Here is a 27,967-nt window from a genome sequence, read left to right as displayed (position 1 = left end):
GCGTTGCGTCTTCTCCCCGGCCAAGCAGCCCGGAGTTCGTTGTAAATGCGCGAGATATGTTTTCGCAAAAGCACTAAGGAAGTGGGGTAGGAATTTGCTCCCCTAGGGAAGCAAGGTTGCTAGGTGGTGCAATGGGGTGATGTAAATATAGTTGAAATATGCGGCGAGAGCTTGATTTGTCATAAGACCACTACGCCAGATAAATCATCCTGGGACATCTAACGGAAAGGCGGCGTAAAAATCTAATCCGAGAGCGGTGCAGGGATTAAGTTATTGATCTAGAAGGAGACCTAGGTTTTAGTTCACCTTCAGACGTGGGAGCTCCCTGGGTGATTTTGGATTAGGCATTCTGAACTATCTCCCAGGGTTGTGGGGGGGGGGGGGGAAATAGGAGCACTCCATATTCTTTGCAGTTCCTGTACACAAGGCAGGATATCAGTCTATAGTAAATCTTGAAAATCCAAGGAATCCATAACAAAAGATTATTGCTCATATAATCTTTTGAATAAAAGCTCAGAGGTGTTCGGCAAGGTAATCCCAACCTCAGTATTTTAGCATAAAAATAAAATATCCATAATGTTTCCAAAATTTGTTGGCACATTGACCACTCAGGAAATATACTGAGTATTTTTGGAGTAACATTATTTTGCAGTCCTTTGGTTTCTAACATCAAGTGGTATAAGGAAGCCAGATGTACACATGCTTTGTATCAGAAAAGCAACTTTATTTGGACTGCTTAATGCCTTCTCCTCTTCCAAGGAGGATCAAAGGAGCTGCAATTCAAAAATATGCCTTGCATTAAGTTATCAGTAGTCTACCACTTCTTTGGGGTGCTAATTCTGATGTTGCATGAGAACTTTGCACAATTTTATGCAAGTCTGGCATTTCAAAGACAAAGCTTTCAACACATGTAAATTAATGATAAAATATTAAGGGACTGAGAAAGAAAATAAATATTGTCAAGGGAACTTCACGTCTGTGCCGTCCTATATGTTGTGCAGAGCTGAGATTGGAATGAAATAAGAGATCACAGATTTTAATAAATTATCAAAAAGCTTTTAGCAAACTCATTATTTCATCTGTTTAATAAAATCCTTTTCTGATATCCGTGAATATAAGAAGTGCCTTGAATGAAAACTACTTCTTTCAGAAAGATGTAATATTGGAAAAGATCGGAAGTTGTTTAGGAGCTTTAAGCATCCTTTCTTTAAACAAAGCATCTCTTTTCAACAGTGGCTAATCTGTGACAATCCTGATATTACTGATATTATAGCTCTCCTTATCCCTCACTTTTGGTCAGTGCCAGTTTTGAGGTATAATTCAGCAGTGTCTAGAACAGTGATGGTTAACCTTTTTGGCATCAAGTGCCAAAATTGGAGCATGTGCGGCAGCCAGCTGCTCTTCCGGGTCCCGGCGCATGCGTGCTGGCACGCATGTGCACGACGGAACCCAGAAGAGAGCAGCTGGCTGGTGTGCATGTGTGCAACAGAACCTGGAAGAGAGCAGCCCACAGAGAGGGCTCTGCGTGCCACCCCTGGCACGCGTGCCATAGGTTCACCATCACAGGTCTAGAAGGTTGTGGACTCCTCTTTTTTGTGGTATTTGATTTATTGCCTGGTTGAGCACAAGCTTTTCCACATTTTGTTTAGATGTTTGAATAGCAGCATAGCAGTACATTGATGGCCTAAGAAGTATTAGTATTTCCTATCATTGCTGCTAGAGAGTTAATTATATGATATCTTTGTTTCTTACTGCATATTCACACTAGATCTAGACAGTTACTGCCGGTATCTCTTGTCTTTGATTAAGGTATAGGACTACAGAGAGAGTTCGGCAATTCTTTTTTAGGCATTTAACTACAAGGAATTAAGTGGGTTTTTGTTAATGCATGTGAGGTATGTATTCAAGGACTATATTTTGTCGATATTAGGCAAGTTTTCCAAATAAATGTTTTTGGTCATGTCTGGGAAAGCAATCTTTAGAACAGTGGCTATATTTGGAAAATTTAAAACATGAACCCACTCGCAAAATGACTGCCATAGAAAGCCACAGGTTTTTTTTACAGAATGACTGCCATGGTGCTGATTGCTAATTATAGAACATCAGTTTCCTAGAAAACAAAGTGATGACAATGCTCACCACCTCCACATCTTATTTCTCATTTTTTCTTTTTTAGATTTTTTTTTGTGGGGGGGATCTATGTGGTGGCTTAGACATATTGAAAATAAACAAGATTGATGGTCAGGTAGGTAATACGATGTAGACAACTTCACTTGATCTCAAAAAATTAAGTAGATTTTTAGCCATGCTACTTAATATTTAAATAGGGGACTGGACATGCAGGTATATATGTGAGGAAATTTTTAAAAATGGAAAGAGCCAAATATCCTGTATTGTTGCCAAGAAAATTATAAGAATGTATGAATGCATGAAGTCACAGTAGAGTTTAACAAGAAGGACTTTTAACTTTACCTAGAGATTTATTCTTTTTGTATAGTATGCTATTTCTCCATTGTTTATCTTTTCTAATATATTTTTAAAAGCAGTTAAGGTATACCAAGCTTAGTGCACACTATGGGCTCATTAGTATCAGCGATAGCATGTTATTTACCTTGCATAGACCATAATATTTTATGAAAAACTGCCATTTAGAGTAGCAAGAGAATAGAAAAGAGAGCTATCCTTAAATAACTTTCTCCTCTAATTTCAGATAACCTGAAAGTGACATAATCCATAGTATGATGACTGTCCAGTAATAAACCTTGTATACCTCAGATGGAGGATAGATTGGAAAATGATTACACTATAGGTTTTGGACGAACTATATTTGCATAATATACTCAACCACAGTCTATCCAATAATTTTGAATATGTTGTGCAATATCTCACTTTGGAATTAGATTATGGTTCCTAGTGTTGTGTGCATCCAGAAAAATCGGTTAAATAAAACAAGATTCAGTTAACTATGGACAGGTGTATTATATGAACATAACTTCACCATACCTGTTTGTTTTATGCAAATAAAGAGAGCATATGGATGTTTTCATGGATCCTGATAAATCTGAGGATTTAATATAGCAATAGCAGTTAAACTTATATACCGCTTCATAGGGCTTTCAGCCCTCTCTAAGCGGTTTACAGAGTCAGCATATTGCCCCCACAGTCTGGGTCCTCATTTTACCCACCTCGGAAGGATGCAAGGCTGAGTCAACCCTGAGCCAGTGAGATTTGAACCGCCGAACTGCAGCTAACAGTCAGCTGAAGTGGCCTGCAGTACTGCACTCTAACCACTGCGCCACCTCAGCTCTTACTTTGTTTCTCAGTGGGATAGCACAGAGAAAGGTGGTAACCAAATTGGTGATCCTCCTAGACTTTCAGTTATTGCTTGAGGCATATCTATGAACAGGCGGACTTATCTTACATGCCAATTCCTATATCAGTAGGCTTTACTTATTGTCACTCTTGCTTTGGTCACTCCCATCCAAATTGCAGTGTCCTTTATATAGGCTGACCTTGAAGACAATTTGGAAGTTGCAGTGGTGTGAGTAGTTATGGATGTGTATTGGTATATTAGTTTTATTTGAGCTCCCAGTGGTCTTTTAAGTGCTGTTCAAGGTGTTAATTGTCATCTAAAAACTCTTTGTGGCATAGAGGTTATCTAAGAATGCCTGTCTGCAACCATTTCTGTTCATCATCCTACGAGATCTGATAGGGTGGGGTCCAGGTTCTCTCTGTTAAACATTTTCTTTTCTGTCACCAGGCCTGTCCTAGATCTCACCATGCTGGCTTTTCATAAGACATAGAGGACTTTGTTCTTGCCTGAGCATTTGGGTTAGGCTATTGGATAAATCTTGTTGTTTATGGTTGTATGTTGTTGAAGGCATGCTCTGAGTGTGGTATGTTGTTTCAAATTTTTAGAAATTATTTCTTATTGATTTTTTAAATTGACTATTAGTTATTTACAATCCTATTGAGTGAGGGCCAAAGCAATTTAAAGCATATATAGTCGTCTTTTTAATGGATAGTAAAAAAAATCCCATGGGAATTTCTGACTGTGGCTGGTAGTTTATCATTTATTTTCTTCATTAATTGAACATCTTTTGCGGTGCTGTGATGTGACTTTATTGCAGCATTAGTTTATCTTCTGTAAACACAGAAGATACATAGCAATCAAATTGTATTTCTACTTTAATGCCCTTTTCAGATCTGAAGAACCATTGACTGTGAGGGCTGCTCCTTTTCACTTGATTGTGGGAGGCGGAAATGTATTGGCTGAAACCTAAAAGTCCTGGATTTCGACATACACCCTTAGGAGAATTTGTTATTTTTACCGCGCTAGCCAGAAAGTGATGAAGTAAATCATGAATAATAAGAAAGACAGCCTGTTCGGAAATAATCCCCCGCACACACACACAAATAAACCCTGGCCCAACTCCCCCTCCTCCCTTCTTCCCTTCTTCGGTGTTTCATATTTTGACGCTGCCGCGACTTTTCCGAAAAGCCGATCAGATCTTAAGGGCGCCGGGGCTGTCATTGGTGGGAAGTCAGCTAGCGACTGGTCGGCGGGGGCTTGGGGGCGTGGCCGATATATTACCCGCCGTGTTCGGGGGACGCTCGGAAAGCATATTCCTCACCACCATCCCACCCCTTTTCTCGCAGTGCTGTTCGACGGAGTTTGGCTGCCGGGCTTTCTTATGACCAAATTGCGGAACGACTGAGGAGGAGACGAGACGAGACGGAAGGACAGACCCTGACAGAGAGGATGCGGCATTGTAGGAGAACAGGAAGCCGTTTCCGCGCTGGGGCCGGAAGCGTGGCGCTCGGTACGCTTTCTCAGAGGCACCCCGGGGAATTCCTGCTTGCTCCCTGCTTTTAATGCCTTTAGATAGTGGAGGAGGTAACCCCTCTTTTCTCCCCAAGCCGCTTCTCGCTTCTTTGAGATAAGAAAAACCGAATATGCACCTTAGATATCCGAAATTATGAAGTGAAAAAATGGTAGATGTCTGTGTTGATAAACGCAGCAATAAACTATTGGTGGATGTGCGATTCATGCCGCTGTGGCTCTCTTATGATTTAATCAGGCATAAGAACCTGGAAAACGTCGTGATAAATCGGGCTTAAGTTAACGATCAGTTAGTTATTTGTAAATATACTTTTCAGGCAAATTTTGTTGTAGCTTAGGGTGGTTTTTACTTAGATAAAACCTTCAAGATAGAAGAAGAAACATGACAAGGTGAGTTTTAGTATAAATGTAAGATTATTAAGTTTTGATAACTGGAAAGTTAAAGCCAACATATAATTTGAGTAACAGAAAGTCTAGGTTGGCATCTGGTTAAATAATGTGTTACATGTGAAAATAATTCTCCTGTATCTCATCTTTTAAAAGCATTCTTACTCTACAGTGAATACTATTGAGCTTGGTGGGATTATTTCTCAATAAAAATGTGTAGCATTGAGTTATGAAGCGCTTAAGCATCTTTTTGGCTCTTGCCTATTTACTAGACCAGCCTTTCTCAACCTTTTCCGAATATTTAAATCTCAGCGAACCCCCACCCCCCAAGTGCATAAACATTATACTTACAGTGCCCAGAATTCAGAACTATTTTTTTTAAAATCACGATTGCTCATGGAATATCTAGAGCCGTGATGGTGAACCTTTGGCACGCGTGCCAGAAATGGCATGCCCAGCCATCTCTCTGGGCACGCCAGCCGTTGCCCTTTGCTCTTCTGGGTTCCGGTACTCACATGCAGGCTGGCCAGTTGGTCTTCACACACAGGGGAGCACCAGAAATCGGAAGATCAGCTCCCTGGCGTGCAAGCACATGCCGGAAACCAGAAGATCAGCCTTCCGGTGTGCACCGGGGAACTGCTCTTCCGGTTTTTGGTGCTCCTCCATGTGTGTTCGTGCGCTCCCGTTCCAAAAAGGTTTGCCAACACTGATTAAGAGACTTCTCATGAAATCCTAGGGTTTCACAAAACCCTCAGTTGAGAAAAGGTTGTTGTAATATGTATTATTAAATCCAAATTCTTTATTTTAGGAACCGCTGCTCTAAGAAGTTTATGTAATCAAATTTTACAGCTTTTCTCTGGAATATAAATGGCTTAAAGTGCAATCCTGTGGATATCTATTCCAAAATAAGCTCTTCTGAGTTCAGTTGGATTTATTCCCAGGTAAACATGCATAGGATTGTTGTCTGAATATAATTATGTTTAAATTCTTGATTTTTTTCTTCCATTGTTTTTATGGGTTGGACAAATCATTGGGCCTTCCAGTAAACTTGAAGTTTTTATTTGATGCATGTGGTAAAGATGCATGCATTGATTTTCAAATAATCAGATCCTAGGAAATAGGTGAATGAGATCCTAATATAGTTTGTTTGTGTTGCTCTGCTGATCTCTTATGTTTCTTCATTATTAACATTTGGTTGAACTCTTTACTTATTTTTCTATTTGCCAGGCCTTTGTTAATAGAAAATGTCAGTGAATAACTTCTTTGGAAATAAGAAGAGAAACAGCTCCATATTATATGATGTTGACCAGACAAAAATTACTTCACCTCTCCAGAGATCTATAAGCCATAATAATATTGGAAATCATGGTGAAGGCTTCCCACCAAACAAGCGTTACAAAAGTGTTGTTTCATCCAAATGTAAAGAAACGGAAGATCCATTTGGGGATAATGATGATTTTACAGTAGATGACTTGAAGGAGATAGACATTATTTCTTCCCAGGCATTGACACTAGATGTTTCTTCAGAAACAAATTTGTTGAAAACGGAGCAAAATGCTCAGTTGCCTGTTTTTCCGAATAGCATCAATCAATTCAAAACACCTGATCAATGGAATATTACTCTAACAACTGAAACAAAACCATTTGGTATGTACACAATAAATACAGAAATCAGTAAGAGGCAGTTAAAAAAAAACTTGTCCGTATAACTAGATAGGATGGAATTGCTTGCTATTAAAATTATCTTCCATTTTCCTAGCGAGAAGATATAACCATGGTAAAACTTATGATTATCTGCTTTTGCCTATTTGTCTTTGGTTCAAAATTAAAGTTGTTAAATTAAAAAAACCTCAATATTTATAAAGAAGGCATAGTTATAAGACTCTGTTAGCCACATGTAACTGCCTATTACCACTCTGAGACCATATTGCTGAATTGTGATAGTAAAATAACCAGAATTTGACACTGATTTTTTAATTCAAACTTGAGATCATAGTGGAAACATTTAACTGCTCTGATTCCCATTCCAAATCAGATCAGAATGACCTTTTCTCAGTCCAGCTGCAAAGTTTATAGGGGTTATTAGAATGGGATGGGAGTTGGAAGTTCTTGAGAAACACAATGTTTCCAGGTCCCTGATTTTAACTCTTCTGAAAAAAACATCTGAAATTGAGCCTAAAATAGCACTGGGGATTTGGGAGAAATTTTTTAAAGATTCACTTTCAAGTAGTTTGTAAGTTTTCCATTCCTTTTTCCACCCTTAAGAAACAAAAGTTAAAAAATGGACTAAAAATTTATCTAGCCCTTTACTAAAATCACACTAGTAGATTAATTTCTATCCACAGAAAACAGCATACCGGTAGAAGAAATGAAACTTAAAGAAATATTTAAACTTGAAACACTCCAAGCACAATACAAGGAGGCCATGAAAAAGGTGAGATGCAACTTGTTCATGCTTTTTGGAATGTAACCAGGAATTAAATTCTAGTCCTGAAACTTTTTGAATCAGCTTCTTTGTATTTTTGACCATGTTATATACATGCTATTCAGGAGAAAGCTTCATAGCATTCAGTGGCACTTGAGCTAATTGTATAGAATTGTAACCTAGACATAACAGAAACTGAAGTATGTATAGTTTTAAAATGATTGCATAGTTAAAAAGAGACAATTAGATAAGAAAATTATGTATATGTGTGTGTTTACAAATATTCAAACATATATGTAATTTATGAGTGATTGAAAATGTGTTGATTTAATGAACAGCAGAGCGGCCATGTACTCATACAAACTGTATTACCGTATTTTTTGCACTGTAAGACCCCGCAAAAAGTGAGTGGAAATGTCTTTGTGTCTTATGGAATGAATATTGCATCACAGACAGGGCTGTAATTGCAGCCGGTTGGTGCAGCAGTGATGACAGGCAGCAGCGGCAAACAGCCGCCTATTGGTAGTTGGATCGGCCTCCCAGAATACCGCTGATTGCAATGAGTGACAGGAAGCGGCAATCTCTGCCACCTGGAACAACTGATCGGGGGGATTCTGGGAGGCCAATCGAACTGCTGATCAGTGAGCAGTGATAATCAGGGAATGCTGGTGAAGGTCCAGCATTCCCTGGTGGAGGCAGCAGACAGAGGAGGAAGCAATAGCACCATTTCTGGTCAGCCAGCCTGCTGATTGGCAGGGCTACTGGAGGCTGGGATCCAGCTGTCAGTCAGCTGACAGGTGGTGGGTGCAGTGAAGCGCAGCTTGGACAAACCACATGCTGGGGCTGGGAGGCAGAGGCAGATTTTTTTGTTTTCTTGTTTTCCGCCCCAAAAGCTAGGTGCATCTTATCGTCCGGAGCATCTTATGGAGCAAAAAATACAGTATATATCTCTGATGCAATATGGATTTTTAAAATCCTTATTGGTTTGTTTTGTCTAAAATAATAATTATTCAAAAAGAAGTAAATTTATTAGGACAAATATTGTTAATATAAGGAAGACCAGATTTTATGCCTCAACAATTGCCAACATTTGCCAACTTTCTGGGCTTGAAAGCTAACCATGATTGGGCCTGGTTAAATATTTGGATAGCAGAACTCCAAGGAGTTTCAGGGCTATTTAGAGTTATAGTTTCATAAATAAAAAAAGCTGGTTGCCATCTGTGAAATAAAATAGCATAACTTCAATATGTTTGAAAAAAAAGAGTAGTTTTAGAAAGAATTTTTAATGCTGTTATTTGACTAAACATTGATAATTAAAACTATTTTTCTATTTTAATCTTATGGCTAAAGTAGTCATAATTGCATTTCTTGAATTGATCTCAACCTTTTATAATTATTTGCAAATACCCAAATTCATCTGAATTGATACAAAATCTTGAAGCTATCTGTATGATATCTTTGTCAGAATGTATTATTGTATAATAATACATTAATCAGAGCTAATGTCTAATTGTTTTCATTGCATGAAAAACAACTCAATTTACAATTAAGTTATTTTTCTATTAGGATTTTGAAAAAAATTAACATTTCATCTGCAAATAGTTTAATTACATTAGTTTTTAAATTCTTGTGAATTTGCAGTTGAAAGAAATGCAGGATGAAATCCTTATTAAAAATGGAGAAATAAAAATTTTGCGGGATTCAATGCAGCAGATGGAATCTACTGTGGAGGATCAGCGGAAATCATACATATTACTGGAAAGAGAAAAGACTCAGTATTTAAATGAAAAAGAAAAGGAATTCTCCAAAAAGGTACCATTTAACAAATGACCAATGTAAACTGCATTAAGAAGTCCTTTGTTGAAACTTCTTTTTTTCTTTTTTGGAATGACTTTTAATCATAGATGTTTTTTTAGTCACAGATATTTTATTACTGAAAATAATCAGCCAAAATAATCTTACTGGCCCATTTGAGCAATGGCATGCAAACTATTTTTTCCAATGTTGTAAAAGGACAAATGAAAACCAGTGTAGAGGATAAAAAACATTAGGTCAAAATTGTTGTGATCCTGAATGGTGGCCTTGAACCTCTCTCATCCCTAGGAAGAAGGCAAGGGTAAACCATTTTTAAAATCTTGCCAAGAAAACTGCAGGGACTTTTACAGACAGTTTCCAAGAGTCAAGAGTAACTCAAGGATACATTGGGGGAAAAAATGTGTGCAAGTGGCAAACTGTTTGATGTTCTGTTTCCACTCTGGCTGATCTTATTTCTTCACTTATTTATTGAAAGCAGCCCTTCAGTTGAAACCGAGGATGGGGGGGATTATTCTGCTGAAGGATTAGGGCCTGGCATTGAGCACCAGCCAAAGTGGAAGCCTTATCTCATGTCTAGAAGGAATTTGGAACCATGTCTCTTGCTGGAATGCCTCTCGTCCATTCCAGACTAGCTCCTTTTGGCTTTGCTGACGTTAATGTAATTCCAAAGCTCTGCAAGAGGGATTTCAAAAGTCAGATTTGCTTCTCTGATGTCAGTGCTGCTGTTCAGTTTCAGACCCCCTAGAGGGAAATGTCATAAAGCCAACAGTGCTCTGGGAGACTTCCAGCAGTCAGAGAAATGCAGGCTGATTATGTGTGTTTGGTGGTTGTTTTTCATAGCTAAGTAATATATTCACACATCCTCCTTTTGTATGTATGTATGTATGTATGTATGTATGTATGTATGTATGTATGTATGTATATAGCTAATTGCCCTGTATGGAATTCTAATAGTAAGGAAATATTTTTTAAAAAACCCTTCTACATATGTAAATGTAAAATATAAGCCAAATATCTTACTATACTTGTTAAGCTTTTGGTACATCTTATCTCAAGCATACTTGTTCCTCTTGGAGTTTAAAACAAGATGATTGTACAAGTACTCTGTACTATTACGCTGAAAATGAATAATTTCCACAATATTTTTAGCTAAATTGCTATAATAATTGCTTCTGTTGTCTCTCTTTTTTGTGCATGTGTGCGGAAAGAACAAAATATTTATGCTTTTAAGAGACAAACTTTTTATTATGTTTGTAAATACTGCGTAGCATTTGCCTGGGAATACTAGCGTTTTCTCAGAATGGCAGAACATACCATATTTTTCGGAGTATAAGACGCTCCGAAGTATAAGACGCACCTAGATTTTGGGGAGGAAAACAAGGGAAAAATATCTCCCTCTGCCTCTCAGCAATTTACCTCCTTGCAACAAACAGTACAGACAATATACACTGTTTGTAGTGTTATATTTCAGACTATACTTATACAGATGCTGTTAAGATTGATGTGCTTTCTGGAAGTATAGTTATTCTCTGCTATTTAAAAGAACTTTTTAAAACAATAGCACTTGGCCTCTTCAGATCAAGCATTTATTTAAAAAAGCTTCTTCATTTTGTTAAGTAGTGTAGAATAATAATAAAGCAGTCTTTAAAAATAAGTCTAATAATTTGAACATTCTATAGGCATTTATAGTCGTCGACTTACCTCCTTGCAGCAAACAGCCTGATTAGCACAAGGAAAAAAAATCTGTCTCCCAGCAATTTGCCAGGTGGAGCAAACAGCAAGTTTCACTTTCAAATTCCCCCGATCATCAGCTGTTAGAGGCTGCAGGGTTTGCTATAGCTTATTGAAGCCTCCGCAAGCCCCCGTTTGCTGCAAACAGGTAAATTGCTGGGAGGCAGAGGCCAAAGGGTGGGGGACGATGGGTGGGTCGACATTCAGTGTATAAGACGCACCCAAATTTTCACCCTCTTTTAGGGGGGAAAAGTGCGTCTTATATTCCGAAAATACGGTACTTTTTAAAAATGTTTTGATGAAAAAGCCATTTTCATTGATTTGGGGGTAACTGAATGGAGCAAAAGTATAAGTGAAAGTGAGGAAAGATTTGCAGGCATGTTTCATAGTTGCATATTGTTTTTTGTGCTCAGTGGAATTTGAAATGTCTAATTCTTTGCTCTTTTAGTTACAGTCACTGCAATCTGAGCTACAGTTCAGAGATGCTGAAATGAATGAGCTGAGAACAAAGATTTTGAATTGTGAAAGGATTAAACCTGTGACCCCTGTTTCATATACCAGGTACAAAATAAGATGGAATTTGAAAATAATGAATTGCAGAACAGTTCTTTTACAAGCTATAGAACAGACACTATAATTGAACACATAGAATAAAACTCCTCAGAATTTATTTTTAGAGTTTGAATGCACAGGTTGCTGCTCTTATGCTTGGAGGATATGCCAATATGAAGAGATTGCCTTTTTATTTACTTTATTATGAATGCCCAAATTATTATTCAGATTCTTTCATTGGGAAATATAATTAATTATAAATGTTTAATTATATTTTGGGGGGAGGAAAACCTTTAAAGTTTCAAAATGAAATGCCTCTACGCAGTTAATTCAGACTTTTTACTTTTTAGTCCTAAGAAAAGCCCCTCGAACCGTATGAAAATTGAAAAATATACTCATGTTGAAAAAAAAAGTTACCCCACAGAAGAGTCTTTTGGATCTCAGATATTACCAATACCATCTTGCTCCAGGACTCAATCCCATGTCCAAACTCCTCAGCAAAATAGTGGTAGGTAGATTTTTGGTGAACTTTTATTTGATGGTGGTGAGGGTGGAACAGTAAATCTTAATTTAACATTGTGTTTGTGGGTGATTGTAAGAAGTTTGAGAAAGAAATTGGATGGGGGGGGGAGACTGGAAGAGAGCACAGAAACCACCAAGAGAAAATGAGCAAGTTAGTAATTTATCTCATAAATAACAATTTAGCCGGAGAAAGAAATCAAAGTATAAATGTTTCAAATCATTAAGAGAATTCATCATAATTAACTGATGCAGTTGGGAAATTCCTCTTATGTATAGGGAAATTCCAAGATTCTATATTTACCCATTAGCAGAGGTGGGTTCCTACCAGTTCACACATATTCGGTAGAACCGGTTCCTCAAATCTACCGAACCGGTTAGAAGAGGTTCCACCAATGGACCCGGAAAGCAGGCCACACCTACAGAAGAGGTTCCAACATTTTTTGAAACCCACCACTGATCCTTGGATATGATTATTCTGCACTATCATGCTCATATTTATAAAACTCAGTGCCTCTGTGAAAGGTAAGGATGACTACTGCATTTGTGATGCAATCAGAACATTGCTTGTGTTGAAGTTGTTTTAACGCAAACCAAAGATGCCTTTTAAAAAACAAGTTTACATCATACTCTTATGCATGCCAGTGCTGTGTGTGAGGTAATTTAAGGTGGTTCTGACAAGTGTCGTCGGCATCTTCATATCTGGTCACATGGGCGGTAAGCCACTCCCATCTGGTCACATGGGCGGCAAGCCACTCCCACAAAGGAGGCCACACCCACAGAGTAGGTTTGAACAATTTTTGAAACCCACCACTACCCATTAGCAATATCTCACTGAAATCTATATAATTCCTGCTCCTTTGTTCTTGCTCAGCTGTGTGGAGCTTGGTAGCTCTAATGCAGGGAACGAAATTCCTGTGGTATTCACATCATTTTATGGTATTTGTGTAATGGTGTCATCATACAATTGATATAATTTGTGTAACAACAGCATTGGGGATGATATTATAGCAATGCGGAAGGCCATTGTATTTTAAAGAGCTTAGTGTCGTATTTTGATTTCTCCTGCAGATTAAGAACATTCTAGAAGTTTAGAGCTCATTCTGAACAAACCTGTTTATTATTCACTCTTGCTTGCTGAATAAAGGAAAAGGGGAGGGGGAAATTTTCACACAGCTGCAAAGCTTTCCTTATCTGGAAAGTTCATCATGCATTCATTCCCATCCTTGAGTTATGCACGCACCCACCCACAAATACTGAGTCAAAATTAGGTCTTGGCTGCCTCATGGCCATGGAAGCAGGGCCACAAAGCCTTGAAGCTAGATTTTAATTTTAAAAATCGATTAAAACTCTGAGCCTCTGCACAGGTTTGAGTGCTCAGCATGGGCACCCAGAGTCTTGGGATATCTCCGTTGCTTGACAGGTGCAGTTGAAGGGAGATTATTTTGTTTGGTAGGTTATGCTTTCTTGAGTTTCTGGTTAAATTGCCTGCTACAGTTAAAGAATAAAGCTTGAAATCTCCTTACTGGTGTATTTATTGCCTCAAAGAACCAATTGTCTTAACACCTGCCCATTGCTGGATCTTGGCAAAATGGATGTACCCTCTGTTTTATTGAGCAATTAGGAATAGCAGACATTCTTTCCCTAGTTGGTCCATTAAATTAGTACTTTACTGTATATAACTGTGCCTCATTTAAGAAAATAGTAATTTTGCTGGACTTCAGTGAATAGGGTCAAGCTTAGTCTGCATAGGCATTAAGGAAAGTTGTGAAGCAGTTACTGGTCTTTTTCTAAAAAGATTTCTGATGATAACTTCTGGGATTCCATGACTATGCAACTTGATTCTCCTAATTGCGGCCATTATATGGTTCTGAAATGCAGTACTATGTTTCCCCAAAAATAAGACCAGGTCTTATATTAATGTTTGCTCCAAAAGACGGATTATGGCTTATTTTCCGGGAAATATGGCACTAAATGTGCCTCTATGGCTAACAAATCTTAACAGGCTTATTTTGGGGGTAGGTCTTATATTATGAGCATCATAAAAATCATGCTAGGGCTTATTTTCTGGCTGGGTCTTATTTTCAGGGAAACAGGGTAGTTGCAGTGTTTTGCCCTGTTTATGTTCTGAAGTTGAAAATGCATTTCAAACCTGTATCAGTTAAGTCAATCCCAAAAACAGATTGCATTGTGCTAGAAGGGCAACATAGAATAGGCTAAAAACAAATACTGTTTGATTTATGGGATTTTTCTATCTAGACAGCAAAACAAATGTCCTCGTAACTGAGCCAGTGAAGCAAGAAAAAAGTTTCAGCTGTCCTCAGAAACCAGGTAAATTCAAATAAGAGATCTTGTGACTATTTATTTATTTTCTACAATTAGAAACCTGTATGAATTAAAATCATAGGCTATTTTAATATTAATTTCAACTATACTACATGGGGGGAGATGGACGAGAGGGTTTGGGCAAATAAAGTAAAAAAAATCATAGTGGATCTGCTAATCACTCTTTAATTTATTAATAAATGTACTATTGTATTTTTGTTCTGCAGTGGAAATGAATTTTTTCCAAAGTCAATAGTGAAATGGAGACTATAAAAATTCTTTACTTTCATATTCTAGATTCTGAATACACTCTTTCCGAGAATGTTTTCTGCTAAGCACCTTGAGTTACAAATTAAAGTATATAAAAATAAGGAAAAGCAAGTTACTTTAACTTTAAGTGTAAGCATGTTGAGCTTAATATTAGCATCAGCTGTTCTGACTATATTAACATATTTCTATTGATACACATTTTGAACTAAGTGGTTCAAGATTTTCCTAGTTACCATATATGTAGGTTTTAGGATAATTTGGCATAATCATCTGTTAGTGTTGGTTAATAAATATCTGCTTGACTAATCCCTAATCAGCTTTCTAAAGGATGAAACCAGAAATTGGAAAAAAAAGTATTGTTTAATAAATTTGAATTTTCAGTTAGAACTAAACAACCCTAATTACATTCATGAGTTAGAGTAGTATTGCTGCTTTAACTTTAGCATTTTTCCAAGTCTTGCTTATATTATGTGAGGTAATACTGAGTCCAGCTCAGGATTTTTCACTTGGCACCTTGTAAATGTTTCAGCTAACATCCAGAAAAGAAGTGTGGATGGTGTCTGAACCTGCTTCTTTTCATAAGCACTGCGCCCTCTTCTGAATGCAAGCTAATTGTATTTATTCTCACACACCAACCCAAATGCCACAACTTTAAATCATATGGAATTTCTTTACTCGGGGATAGTGAGCATCACTATAAAATGTACCAAATAAGTAAATGCAAAAGAAGAAAATACATTAACTTGGGCATACGGTGGGGAGGAAGACAATATTTTGCTATAATAATTTATATAATGATTAAATATAATAATTATTATGTTTTTACTTCCCCAAGCCAGGATTTTAATCAGGATTCTTGCATAAGACGTAGCAGCAATGTTTCTCACATAATGCAAAGTAACAATGCACCAAGCTAAAATTAAGCAAAGTATATTATTGTTAAATACCCTCTGTATCTTGCTTCAGTGTGTGTCTTCAGCCTTGGATTTATCTATTGTAGGTTCCCTTTTACTAAATGCACTAATGAAGCAGCCCCTTGTTCCAGGATCATCGTTAGGAATCTGCAACCTTCTTAGCAGCAACACTGAAGTTTGGTCTGGATCTGCTATGCAGTCTGCTTCTTTCAGTGTGTAGGTTTGCCATGTTCATCTTTTCTGAAACAGGAAGAAATCAGATTGCTGAAACAGATGGGTGGATATCTTCGGACAGGATTTTATCAGATGGAAGCGGCTTTACCTTTTCTCATTGTTTTTAGATAACTTGATTGGGTGAATCTAGGATGTAAGCCTGATCTTGCTCTACTGAGAATGTTAAACTTTTTTTTTCTCTTTGGTGAAATTTTATTCTAGCATAGTAGTCAGGAACAGAACTTGAGGGATTTAATTACTCAAAGTAAATCTGAAGGGTTTGGGGTTTGGTTTTTTTTGACAAATATCCATTCATTTTTTGTCCTCTCTGCTGATTAAAGTGTGCCTCTAGTGGCATAACGGTTTATATATTTTCTATCTTTGCCCTATTGATGCTAACCATAGCATATTTACCAGACCTGCTGGTCCAGATGAATTGTAAGAAATCCTAATCCTTCCTAGTTAATTCTAATAGAATATATAATTTGTATCCTTAATGTATCTTACAAATTAAAGACACACATTCTCTTTCTCTCTACCACCTCCTCCTCCTTCTCTTGCCATATCCATCACCGGACATTGGCAATTATGTTGGCGATTCCCTCTTCACAAACAGCGACAACCATAATGCTTATGTGGAGACTAATTTACAGCACTTTCTGTATGAGAAAGAATATTAAATTAAGACAAACTCTCCTAACAGTATATTCTTAATTTCCTTTGCAAAAAGTGGCAGTAATGTCCTTGAGCCCATTTGCCTGGGGCATGATATGTGTTCTAGTTTCAGAAGATGCACAGAACATCACAAACGGTACTTACTTTTCCCCCTCTTGTTTTCTTAGAGGACCTACACCAACATTCAGTAACAAGACTTCAAGCCCTCAGGAAGGTGAGATTTCATTGAGAACTACTCAAAAACTTGCCTTAACTGGATTGAATTTGATTGCTGCAGCTGGAAGCTCTCTGGAAGGACAACAAAACAGAAGAGACGTGCCCCATCTTAAGTGCTTTAAAATTCCTGGAGCAGTTCATCTTCTCCCCCTCCTGGAACTTCACATTGGTGCCTATATCCAAGTCCTCTTGTCAATGATGAAGATTGGGAGCATTTCTTCTGGAAATCAGTCTACTTGTTCCTCGAGGACATCTTCAGGTGCAGCTTCAAGCGCAGAGGAAGCTTTATCCACTCTTGAAGAATATGCACTCGTGTCACTGGGCATTCTTTACTATTTGGTGTTTTATAGCTGGGAAGTTATTAATACCCTTCTGTCCCATGATACAAAAGCAGATGTTAATCCAGGAGCTACAGACATTTCTGAGAAGAATGAGAGTGTGGCTTGCAGTAAACAGGATACAGATAATCTTCAGGAAACCCTCCCAGAATTAGAGGTTGCCAGTTTGGACAAATCTCAGCATCCTTTGTTTAAAAAGCTACTACAAATCTTAACCTTGTGTGTAACATCAGCAGGATGCCAGAGGTGCCATATCGCAAATCAGTGCCTAAAGGTTTTGGTGAAATTAGCTGAAAAGTCAACAGTTGACTTATTAATAAGGTAAAAGCATAGCTTAAATTCAATCCCACTTTTATTTTTAAATAATTTTGTTTCATGGCATTCTCACATGACATAACTCATTTGATTAAAAATACGCAGGTTGATTGTTTTGTTCTGGGTTCTGAAACAGCCTCTCCCAATCTGGGCATCCTCCAGATGTGTGGCTTCAGCTCTACAAATTGGCAGCCAGTGCTATCCATTGCTGAGAACTTGGGGAATCAAAGCCATCACGTCTGGAGGTCACCCAGGCTGTTCTGTATCTTCTAAGCATTATTGCGAAATATTTGGAGCAAAGTTATGCTGACAGCATACCCAAGCTGAAGCACCTTGTGTGAGCCTAGGGGAGGGAAGCTGATTTAAAGCAGGGCCAACAGGTATGGTGTGTGATCTACATGTCCTTATGAAGCATCTTTGGATCTGAAGTGCTTCAGGTCTGTTCTATTCTCTTCATGGTTAATTTTGATTGCTCAATATGAATCAACTGCTGGAAAAATCAGACACTGAATGGCATTTTCTTCTGTTTTTCTATAAAGCTTTCAGTGCTTGTTCAATAGCCAGTCACAGATCCTGCTTCGCTGCATATCTTCAGAAACTCCCTTGTTTGCTGTCCTTCTTACTGTTAGGATGTTAAGTTTGCTTGCTGAGCATCAGGAGCTGGCTGCTCGGTTCTGTTCACGTTCAGGTAAGGAAGAGAACATCTTAGCCATCCTACTGCGTTAATAAAACACTGAAAGTCCAGTTGCATCTTGATAAAACATCTTCGGAACAACCATGACCTGGATGATTAAGAATCTTCATAGACATCAACTAAATTCATAAGGCAAATGACCATTTTAAAATATGGTCCCAAAGTTTGGGTGTTGTTTGCTTGAGGATTTGTCTGTTTCCCTGTTTATTTTAAAATCTTTTGATACTTATCAAAATTTTGGGTCTCTGTGACTGGTGGAATGTATCATTCTGTGAAATAAAGTTAAATGTAAGTAAATGGCTAAAATCAGTTTGCAAGAAGAGAATATATACTTTGTCGCCAGGATTTATGTTTTAAATATTTTACTATATTCTTGGACATTTAGGCGTCCAAGCAAATTATCTTGCTTTCAGTCCATCTGGGAGAAAAACTGTGTGTAAAATCTAAAAGTGCTGAAGTGGTCATGTACTTATGACAGGACAGCCAAGATAGAGAGTTATAATTTCTGCCCAGATGGTTTACTGTGGTACAGGACCACTGGTGCAACCCAGCTCCTTTGCCCATAATATTTTTGAACAATTGACACATTCAAGTGGAGTGAGGAAGAAGAGGTTACAGATACAGTCAGATAGATGAAATTAGGGAAATTATGGCTGAAATGCTTATTTCAAAAGTGCTCTATATTAGGAGTAAGCAACCTAACCCTCAACAGTGGTAAGGATTAAGGGACTTGTTTCCAACACCAGGAGGGCATCCCTTTGAAGGTAATAACGTTTCCCTCTTCTGAGGGAAACACCTGGAGTCCATTTTGAAATGAATTTAAACCATAGTGTTTAATTTTTTGTCATATAGAAAATGAGGACCACACTGTATTCAAAAGAGCATGATAGTTTTTAAGACATTGCAGTCACATAAATGATAATGTTGACAAGTTATACTTCATTCTTTTCACAGAAACTTGCCTACTTTTGGCATTATACATGTACATCACATCACGCCCTGATAAATTAGCATCTGAAGAGCTTTGGCTGCAGTTGGAACAAGAGGTAAAAGTATATTGCATGTTTAAAGGTTAATAAAAAGACAGTTCTTTGAACAGGAGAGATTAAATGCAGGATTTGAGCTTTTCATATAATCATATTATAAAAATACAAGTTTATCTTTATCTTGTCTTCCAACTGAAAACCATACATTTGTATCAGTTTCTAAGCTTCCAAAGATATCTGAGCTATGGTTCAGCTTTTGGGGGTGGGATGGAATTAACTTTTTTTCTGAGCATGGCTGGAACCAAGTTTACGTAATAGGGAAATGTAATCAAAATACATTAGTTATGCTAGGATGAAGGGTTAAACTGAACTTAAAAGCCTGATGTTCAGGACAGTTACTTGAAAGTCTTCCCTCCCTCTTTTTCTCCTGTTATTTCAAGCACATTTGTTTAGTAGGTTTGGGACCAGAGAGATGCAGAGTTTTCCTTTATTTTGTTACTACATGTTTTATCTTTTAAAATAACATTTTAAAAAGTATTTTGTGTTAATTTTTCCTTAGACGGTCCGTTTTCTGACGAAGTGTATGCAGTGTTGTAGATCTTCTGTTTTACTTGTGGGAATAGATTGCCAGTGCACTTCTGAGGTAAGCCACTGAAAATTCTTTTTATGATCTTAGTTTAATACTACCATATTTTTCGGAGTATAAGACGCACCGGAGTATAATCCAAAAGGTTTTGAAGAGGCAAATTTAAAGTAGGTATGTAGATAGAGGGATAGAGAGGGAGAGAAAGAGAGAAATACAGTAGGTCGGTAGGGAGAGAGAGAATAGTTAGGTAGGTAGGCAGGTAGGTAGGTAGGTAGGTAGGTGGGTAGGTAGATAAAAGGATAGAGAGAGAGAAATAGAGATAGAGAAATACAGTAGGTAGGTAGAGAGAGAGTGAGAGTAGGTAGATAGGGAGGGAGGGAGAGGGATAGAGAGAGGAGAAATAGAGAGAGAGATAAATACAGTAGGGAGGGAGAGTAGGTAGGTAAGTAATAAAGGGAGAGAGAGAGGTAGAAATACAGTAGGGAGGGAGAAAGAGAGTAGGTAGGTAGCTAGATAGAGGGAGAAATACAGTAGGTAGGTAAGAAGAGAGAGAGTAGGTAGGTAGATAGATAGAGAGGGAGAGAGAGGGAAAAATACAGTAGGTAGGTAGGGAGAGAGAGTAGGTAGGTAGGTAGATATTTCCAGGTGTATTTATCCGTGTGCTGGAGAAGGAAATCACTGACAATCTGCAACACCTAACTTTGTTCCTGCTAGCACAGCACTTGATCAATGTAATTCTCATCAATCAGTTAAAGAGCTTTCCAAAAGAAAAAAAAGGTTTTTGCACTATGCAAACCTCCCCATTTTTCACAAAAACAGGGCCGTTTTTTTTCAAATAAAAGGCATGAATAGCCTCAGGGGGGGGGGGGGCTTGCAGAGTGCTCCTGGGGTGGTGGTAGCCCAAAAATGAGCAAAAACGGCCGTTTTTTGTCAAAAAAAAAGCATGCATAACCTTATAGAGGCTTATAGAGTGCTACTGGGGTAGGGTGGGGGACAGCTTGTTTTTTGCTTATTTCTGCCCTCCCAGCCCCCAGGAGCTCTCTGAAAGGCTCCATAAGGCTATGCATGGCCATTTTGGTTAAGGGGCGGGGCTTTAGGAGGCAAAAAATGCTGTGTTCGATGTATAAGACGCACCCAGATTTTCAGCCGCTCTTTTGAGGAAAAAGGTACGTCTTATACTCCGAAAAATATGGTATATGCTTTTTTTAGAGCCGAGGTGGCGCAGTGGTTAAATGCAGCACTGCAGGCTACTGCTAGATCAGCAGTTCAGCGGTTCAAATCTCACCGGCTCAGGGTTGACTCAGCCTTCCATCCTTCCGAGGTGGGTAAAATGAGGACCCAGATTGTTGGGGGCAATATGCTGACTCTCTGTAAACCGCTTAGAGAGGGCTGAAAGCCCTATGAAGCGGTATATAAGTCTACTGCTATTGCTATTGCTATTTTTTCACCTGAAAAAAACAACATGACTCCGGTGTTACCCATTCAGTCTTATAGTCAGGATATATTGCTTAAGTATACTTTGTAATCTCCAAACTTTGGTCCTCTTATAATAAGAATTTCATATGTCTGTATTACAACGGTACTATTCAAAAAGAGAGCAATTATAAATGTAACAGTACACACCCCAGTCTCTATGAGAACTGTATTCTGTTTTCTTGCAGGCAGTGAAAGCTCTGATAGTAATGTTACATAGGCAATGGCTTTTGATCAGAAAAATGGAAGGAATCGTGTTCAATGGACATGAAAAGCAAATTGTACAGTTTTTGAGGGATGCTGTTTTGCTTCTGCATGGTCTCTCCCAGAAAGATAAATTTTTCCACGAACATTGCCTAGAAGTGCTCCACCAATATGATGGTGTCTTGTCTGGGGTGACAGCAGTCCTGAGGAAAGGGCAGCATTTAAAAGCTTGTGAAGGTGAGACTCCTTGCATTAAACACGTGACTACTAACATAGACAGTGATCTGCCACATGCAAGTTCATGCAAATGCATTCTAACATTCATTCATTTTCTCTGTCATAATATAGCATAGAAGGGCAACTGAGGCAGAATTATGTTAACAAAACCTGTGCTATTTAGGTCCATTGTCATTGCTGCTTCTACAGTTTGTAACTGCGTGGTTTGCTGTGTCATGGACATACATTATACTCATTTTCATTGAGTCATAGATTTGCATAAGAGCTGTTTTTTAACTAATCAGCTCTTGTCAATAGTGACAGGCATCAAATTATCAGAAACACTTTTCAAGGCCACATTCTTTCCCAGGACTAGTACTTCAAATACATTGAATGGAATGGAATATTATGAAGCAGTGTGAGGACCAAGAATTATAAAGGATCTGTTTCATTGAACGTTTACTTTTCCTAAATTCCTACGGAACACATTTTGTTTCCTACTAGTATGCTTGTGGCTTTTAAAAAAAGGTTCTGGCACCACTGTAATTGAGCCATTAGATGATCTTATTGTTTAGCACTCACTTGGCACTCTGCCCCTTTTGAATTTTTAAAATATAGATGGGAAGTTTGACACCATCTTCATTTTCAAGAATGCTTTCTTTGTAAGGAGCATTTTGCTTTTTGCCTCTTGGTGCTTTGTGCCCTCACAGCCATTTTGGGAGGGCACCCACAACATCCTCTCTAAATTCCTGCAATCCTCCCAGGTAAAACAGACAGGAAACACGACCAGATGAGCTAATTCTACTTTATTGTAAGGCTATATTAAACCAGACAGGAAACATGACCAGATGGTGAAATTCTGCTTTATTGTATAACTACTTAAACAGAGTTTGAAAGTATAGATCTCTCACCGACTCTTTTCACTTCCTGATCCATTAGGGCGGGACCTGCCTAAGTTTCCTTCCTTGACCATGAAGCCACTGGGGGCTTCCACCCGCCTCTTGTCTGATCGTTTCCTTGGAAGGATGTCTTATTCTCATTCCTCAGGGTCATTCCCACATACTATTATAATTTCAGAAGTGTGCACTGGCTCCAAAGCAATGGGAATAGTTTAAAGATTATCCTAAAGTTACTTGGGTCAAACCATTACTTGTTAATACTGATTTTTTTATTCAATACAGAGTTGAATCTGTATTCAATCTGTATGAGGAAATACTCTTTTATATGTGGCTGATAAAAGTCCCCCCTTATAGAATAGAATAGAATTCTTTATTGGTCAAGTGTGATTGGACACACAAGGAATTTGTCTTTGGTGCATGTGCTCTCAGTGTACATAAAAGAATACATTCATCAAGAATCATAAGGTACAACACTTAATGATAGTCATAGGGTACAAATAAGCAATCAGAAAAAAATCAATATGAATATAAATCGTAAAGATACGGTACATTATAAAGTATTGTTGAGTTGTATGCATTCCTTGTTTGTAGACACAGAAGTTTGCATTCTTCCAAATAAGATGATTGAATTTTTCAGCTCAGTAATGGCCCTCTCAAACTCTTTTCTCTAGCCTTCAATTGCTGAAAATTGGTGACATTGTTTCTTCCCATTTTGAAGTGAGAAATGAAAAATGCTGTAGCTCAAATCTTAAGCAAGATTGCTATAATTAAAAAGCAAATTTCCCAAACTTCCTATTCAGTCTAGGATTCAGAATTTTTAAAAATCTTTTGAATCAAACTCTTCCCTCACTAGTGTTCTTAACTGATAACCATCACTGCTGAGGCCCACCTTGGCTCCATGGAACTTCTCTTGCAGAATAAATCCTTACTTTCATTAGTAGCAAAGGAAGTAGATGTGAGCATATTAGTCAGAATCCTATAAGGGTTTCTAAAACAAGTAGATTTTATTAAACATCATAGAAATCCAGACAATAAGATGATATTCATAACTTCAGTCTTTGAAAAAAGGAAACAAGATTACTAGGTCTTTTTTTTTTAAGTTATCCTCATGAATTAGAATGCTTTTTAATGGAATAGTTTCATCCCAGGTCTCTGCAGTATTATTGTTGTTGTAAAATTTACCCTTGTTTTTGAGTTAGATTGTGTTTCCCACCAATCTTCCTTCCCAATATTACACCAGCTATTTTATAACTTGGGAGGAGAGTAACTCATTTTTTTTTCTGTTTTAGGAAAGCCACTTTTGTTGACTTGGAGAAGAAACTTACACTTTTAAATCCTTTTTGTACCTACTCAAAACATTGTGTCCTACACAAAAATTGACCTTAGGCAATTTTTCCTTGCCTACATTGGCAAAAGTGTATTTCATAGATGTAACCTTTAAATCCCGTTCCATTATTTACATATATCAGATTCATTAATTTCCAGAGTGGAAACTCCTGGATCCACCCATTATGCATCCCTGACATACACTACAAACCTCTGTCCTCAAAAGTGTGGAATGCAATCCCTGATTCATCATATGTTGCCCACTTTTGATCTAAATTAGTGTTGTCTTGAGGCTGACCGCATGTCTCTTGGGGTTTTTAGCCTGCTATGGACTGAACTTGAACCCTACTTTTTTATAAGCAATATGCTCTTCTGCTAAGCTATGCATTTTCCTATCATTTGAATAATGGCTAAGCCGACTAGGAAGGTTTTGGAGATGATTCTCATATCTTCACTTTGTAAATAAAAGTGTCACAGATTGAATACAGAATTGTCTCTTAAACTTACAAATGATAAAAGGTGTTTTCGGCACGCTAGTATTTTCAGTGTGCAAAGATGCACATTTTGGGGTTCAGTAGTTTTCACAAATATATATAATCAGGAGGGAACATGCAGCCTATTCAGTTCCCATCAAGAGGTCCATGACAATTCGCCACAGCCAACTCACCACAGCTAACTTGCCATGGCCAACTTGCCATAGCCATCTCACCACAGGACATCTTGCTCCGGGACAATTGTTACACTAATATCAAAGAAAAGGTAGAATAGAATTATTAAAGGATGCAAAACGAGGGACAGAATGAAATGTGAATGGCAAAAATTAAAATAATTTTTATTTATTTTAAATAATTAAATATAATTGTAAAAATCGCCTGCAGCGAGTTATCCCATGGCAAGTTGGCTGTGGCAACTTATCCAATGGCGAGTTGACAGTGGTGAGTTGATTGCAACAATTTGGCCATGGCAAGTTGGTCATAGTGAGTTGGCCACAGCAATTTGGCTGTGGTATCTGAAATCCCTCCCCCCATCAAGCTAATCTGCATTCTAATTGAAAAGAATGGAGAGGGTAGCAATTCCAATTTCTTGAGGTCACCAAGTTGCCTACCTCAGCTTTACTAATCTTTCAGTTATTACTCTGCATGATGGACGGGAATTTGACGCTATTAAAATACTGCTAAATTTACTGTATTTTTTGGAGTGTAGGATGCACCTTAGTTTTTGGGGACGAAAAAAAATATCTGCCTCTGCCTACCAGCATCCATGGTATTCAGCTGATACATGGTAACAAGGTCAGCCAATGAATAGGCATAGCAACTAAGTCAGCCAATGAAGGCTATTTGGACTCTGAAATTTGCTGTGTGAGCAAGAAGGACACAGGAATGAGCCTGACCTAGCACAGAACTGAAAGTGAAACTGCTTGTGTTTTGCTTGTATTTATTGCTACCTTGAAACCTGCTTTTGGTAATGTATATTATTATTATTTTGAATTCTGCTGAATCAGTTCCTGTGCTTTCTGAATGGGATTGCTGCTGCAAAATCTGACCAGCCAGGTCAGCTTCAGCACTTATTGCAGCCTGATTCAGCATAGCTGATTGGTGGGTGGATTGGACTGCCGGAATACCCCCAATCAGCTGTTCCAGGTTGCAGGGATTGCCACAGGCCATTGCTGCTCTATGCCTCATGGTTTTGGCCTCAAGGAGGGGGGGCTCCATTCGGTGTATAAGGCACACCCAAATTTTCACACTCTTTTTTTTGGGGGAAAGGCGTGTCTTATACTCCAAAAAAATACGGTAGATAATAGCAGTATTGAATAAATATGGTTTTTTTTTTTTTAATCTTATACGTTCTATGTTTGCTCTTTCAGAACTTGCACTGGATGAACTGTATCCTTTGGAGCCCGAAGTCAGTGACCAGGAAATGGATTGTAGATAATCGTCTTTCAATAATGTATTTGTTTACTTTCCAGAAAAGGTTACTATTGAAATTGGATTCAATATGCTTTTTAAAATTTACAATGTAATGCATAAAATATTTCAAATATTAATTACCAGAAACCATCACAATCCAAGCAATATATTACTTTTGTATTGAATAAATTCCCATAATGAAACATACATTCCCCAAAAATATATTAAAAATGACATCTATAATATTATTCTCATTAAATCTCCAAGTAGAACTTGATGAATCTCATTTCTTTAGAAGATAATGCTTTATGAATTAGTAGAGATTGTGTCTTTTTTAATCAACAAGGACATTTTAACGTGTATTTCACTGGTCCAGTTAAAGAAAAATGCTCATGTTTTTGAAAATACAGTTTCATATCTGAAATTCTATACTGTATACCAATGGGTAAAACTGAAATAACTTGTGTTTATTTCTGAATAAATCTCTGTAAATACTATAAATGAAAGGCTAGAAGATCCAGATAATAAGTATTTGTAATCTATTGTTTACTACGAAAGGAATGGTAAAAGAAATAAATTCTGATTTTTTTTTTCCTGTGATTAGAAATTACAGTTAACATTCTGTATTTTCTAGTGTCCATTCCTTTTGGAGAATTGCAGTTCGTTTCTATTCTCCACAGGAAATTTTTAATCCTTAATTTAAGTGGGATTTGGATTCTGTGTATCAAATACCATATAGAAATAAAAGAGCTCCTTAGAAGTCGGATGAAGTTAAAATGTGCTGTAGTAGCTTTACTCAAGAAGAATGGCTTATGTATCACAGTAATACAATCCCAGAATTTTAGCATTCACTTGTTAAATGAGAAAAGCACATCTTAATAATCAACAGTTTATTTTTATCCTAAGGTTAGTAACCAACATTTTTCATCAGTTTCCTCTGTTACATATCTAGTCTCAATGTGATGAAATATACCCTATAATATTATTAATTAATAATAATATTAATTTTCAGAATCTCTTATTTTGTATTGTTGCAGTCTATTGTAAGAATTACATACTGTAGTTGAACATTAACACTTAACAATCTTTGACTGATATTGAAAAAGTAAATAGTATTAGACTGGATTAATATTTAGTGGGAAGTCATGAGACACCTTTAGGAAGTTTTTAAAGAAAAAAATATAGGAAAAGGCAATGACAAACCACTTCTGAACTGTTGCCAAGAAAACAAAATTGATGCTTCCATGAAGTCACCAGGATATTTTACTCTGCAAGTTGTTCCAAAGGTGCTTTTTCAAGAGGCAACTGGCGACTATTCTGCAAGTTATCTGTTTCAAGTCTGGTGGTGGAACTACAGCTCCAGGCATTCACAGCCAAGCTGTTGTAATGTTTATGCTATGAATAGGATAGGATAGGATAAACAGTTCGAAGGAACCTTGGTCCAACCCCCTGTTTAGGTAGGAAACCTATACCAACCCCCTGCTTAGGCAGGAAACCCTATACCATTTCAGACAAATATTTAACCAATCTCTTCTTAAAAACTTCTAGTGTTGGAGCATTTACAACTTCTGGAGGCAAGTTGTTAATAGGGTCACTCTGTTCAACTAAATCTTAAAATATTGAATGATCTATCCATGATTCCCACTCTGCACTCCACCAGCATTTTCCTCCCTTTTTAAAAACTTGCAACCATTTTCATTCCTTGAGGGTTAGGTGAAAGAAAATCAACTAAACCACCTTTTTTTCTTGCAGTTGTGAGGGTATTTTAAGTCAACATTATCTTAGAAAATAGTATTCTAAGATGACATTCCACAGTAGAGATCCATTTGAATATATATGTATTTTAAAGATCATGCAAAGTTTGAGCTTTCTTATGTTGTGCAGTTTTAGTGAAACTGAAGGATAGGATTTACCTTACGAATTCATTTTAATTATTCAGCGGCAGAATTCAAGTAATCATTGACCAGTGATTCACTAACATTATAATTGTGCCATTGTGAATGTAATGTCAACATCTCTGTTATTAAAATCAGGGCAATAAGCAAAGCCAAATATTCAGTGTGGTAAAAAAAAGACAATTTAAATGTCATGTTTGTTCAAAGTTCAGTATCATAATGTTGCATATGGATTTTAGTGGC

The 27,967-nt window shown here is 37.5% G+C and overlaps 1 protein-coding gene across 3 annotated transcripts; it reads left to right on the top strand.

Annotated features, from left to right (window-relative positions):
- Position 1: 1 nt before the first annotated feature.
- On the top strand, positions 2–27,295 carry ATRIP (ATR interacting protein). 3 transcript variants are annotated; one of them, XM_032209958.1, is made up of 16 exons: positions 2–86; positions 4,660–5,233; positions 6,039–6,171; positions 6,458–6,877; positions 7,576–7,664; positions 9,297–9,467; positions 11,650–11,762; positions 12,104–12,261; positions 14,532–14,603; positions 15,868–15,997; positions 16,837–17,544; positions 18,078–18,226; positions 19,187–19,278; positions 19,778–19,861; positions 21,466–21,718; positions 25,787–27,295. In XM_032209958.1, the coding sequence occupies exons 4-16, from the start codon at positions 6,475–6,477 to the stop codon at positions 25,852–25,854; spliced, it is 2,490 nt and encodes an 829-aa protein (XP_032065849.1). In that variant the 5' UTR covers positions 2–86; positions 4,660–5,233; positions 6,039–6,171; positions 6,458–6,474; the 3' UTR covers positions 25,855–27,295. The 3 variants fall into 3 exon arrangements, with proteins under 3 accessions (XP_032065849.1, XP_032065850.1, XP_032065848.1); XM_032209959.1 differs by lacking the exon at positions 2–86 and having other exon boundaries at positions 4,213–4,823; XM_032209957.1 differs by lacking the exon at positions 2–86 and having other exon boundaries at positions 4,213–5,233.
- Positions 27,296–27,967: the final 672 nt, after the last annotated feature.

The sequence above is a fragment of the Thamnophis elegans genome, chromosome 2 (genome assembly GCF_009769535.1).
Source record: "Thamnophis elegans isolate rThaEle1 chromosome 2, rThaEle1.pri, whole genome shotgun sequence".
Lineage (NCBI taxonomy): Eukaryota > Metazoa > Chordata > Lepidosauria > Squamata > Colubridae > Thamnophis > Thamnophis elegans.
This window is presented reverse-complemented; position numbering and strand designations above follow the sequence as displayed.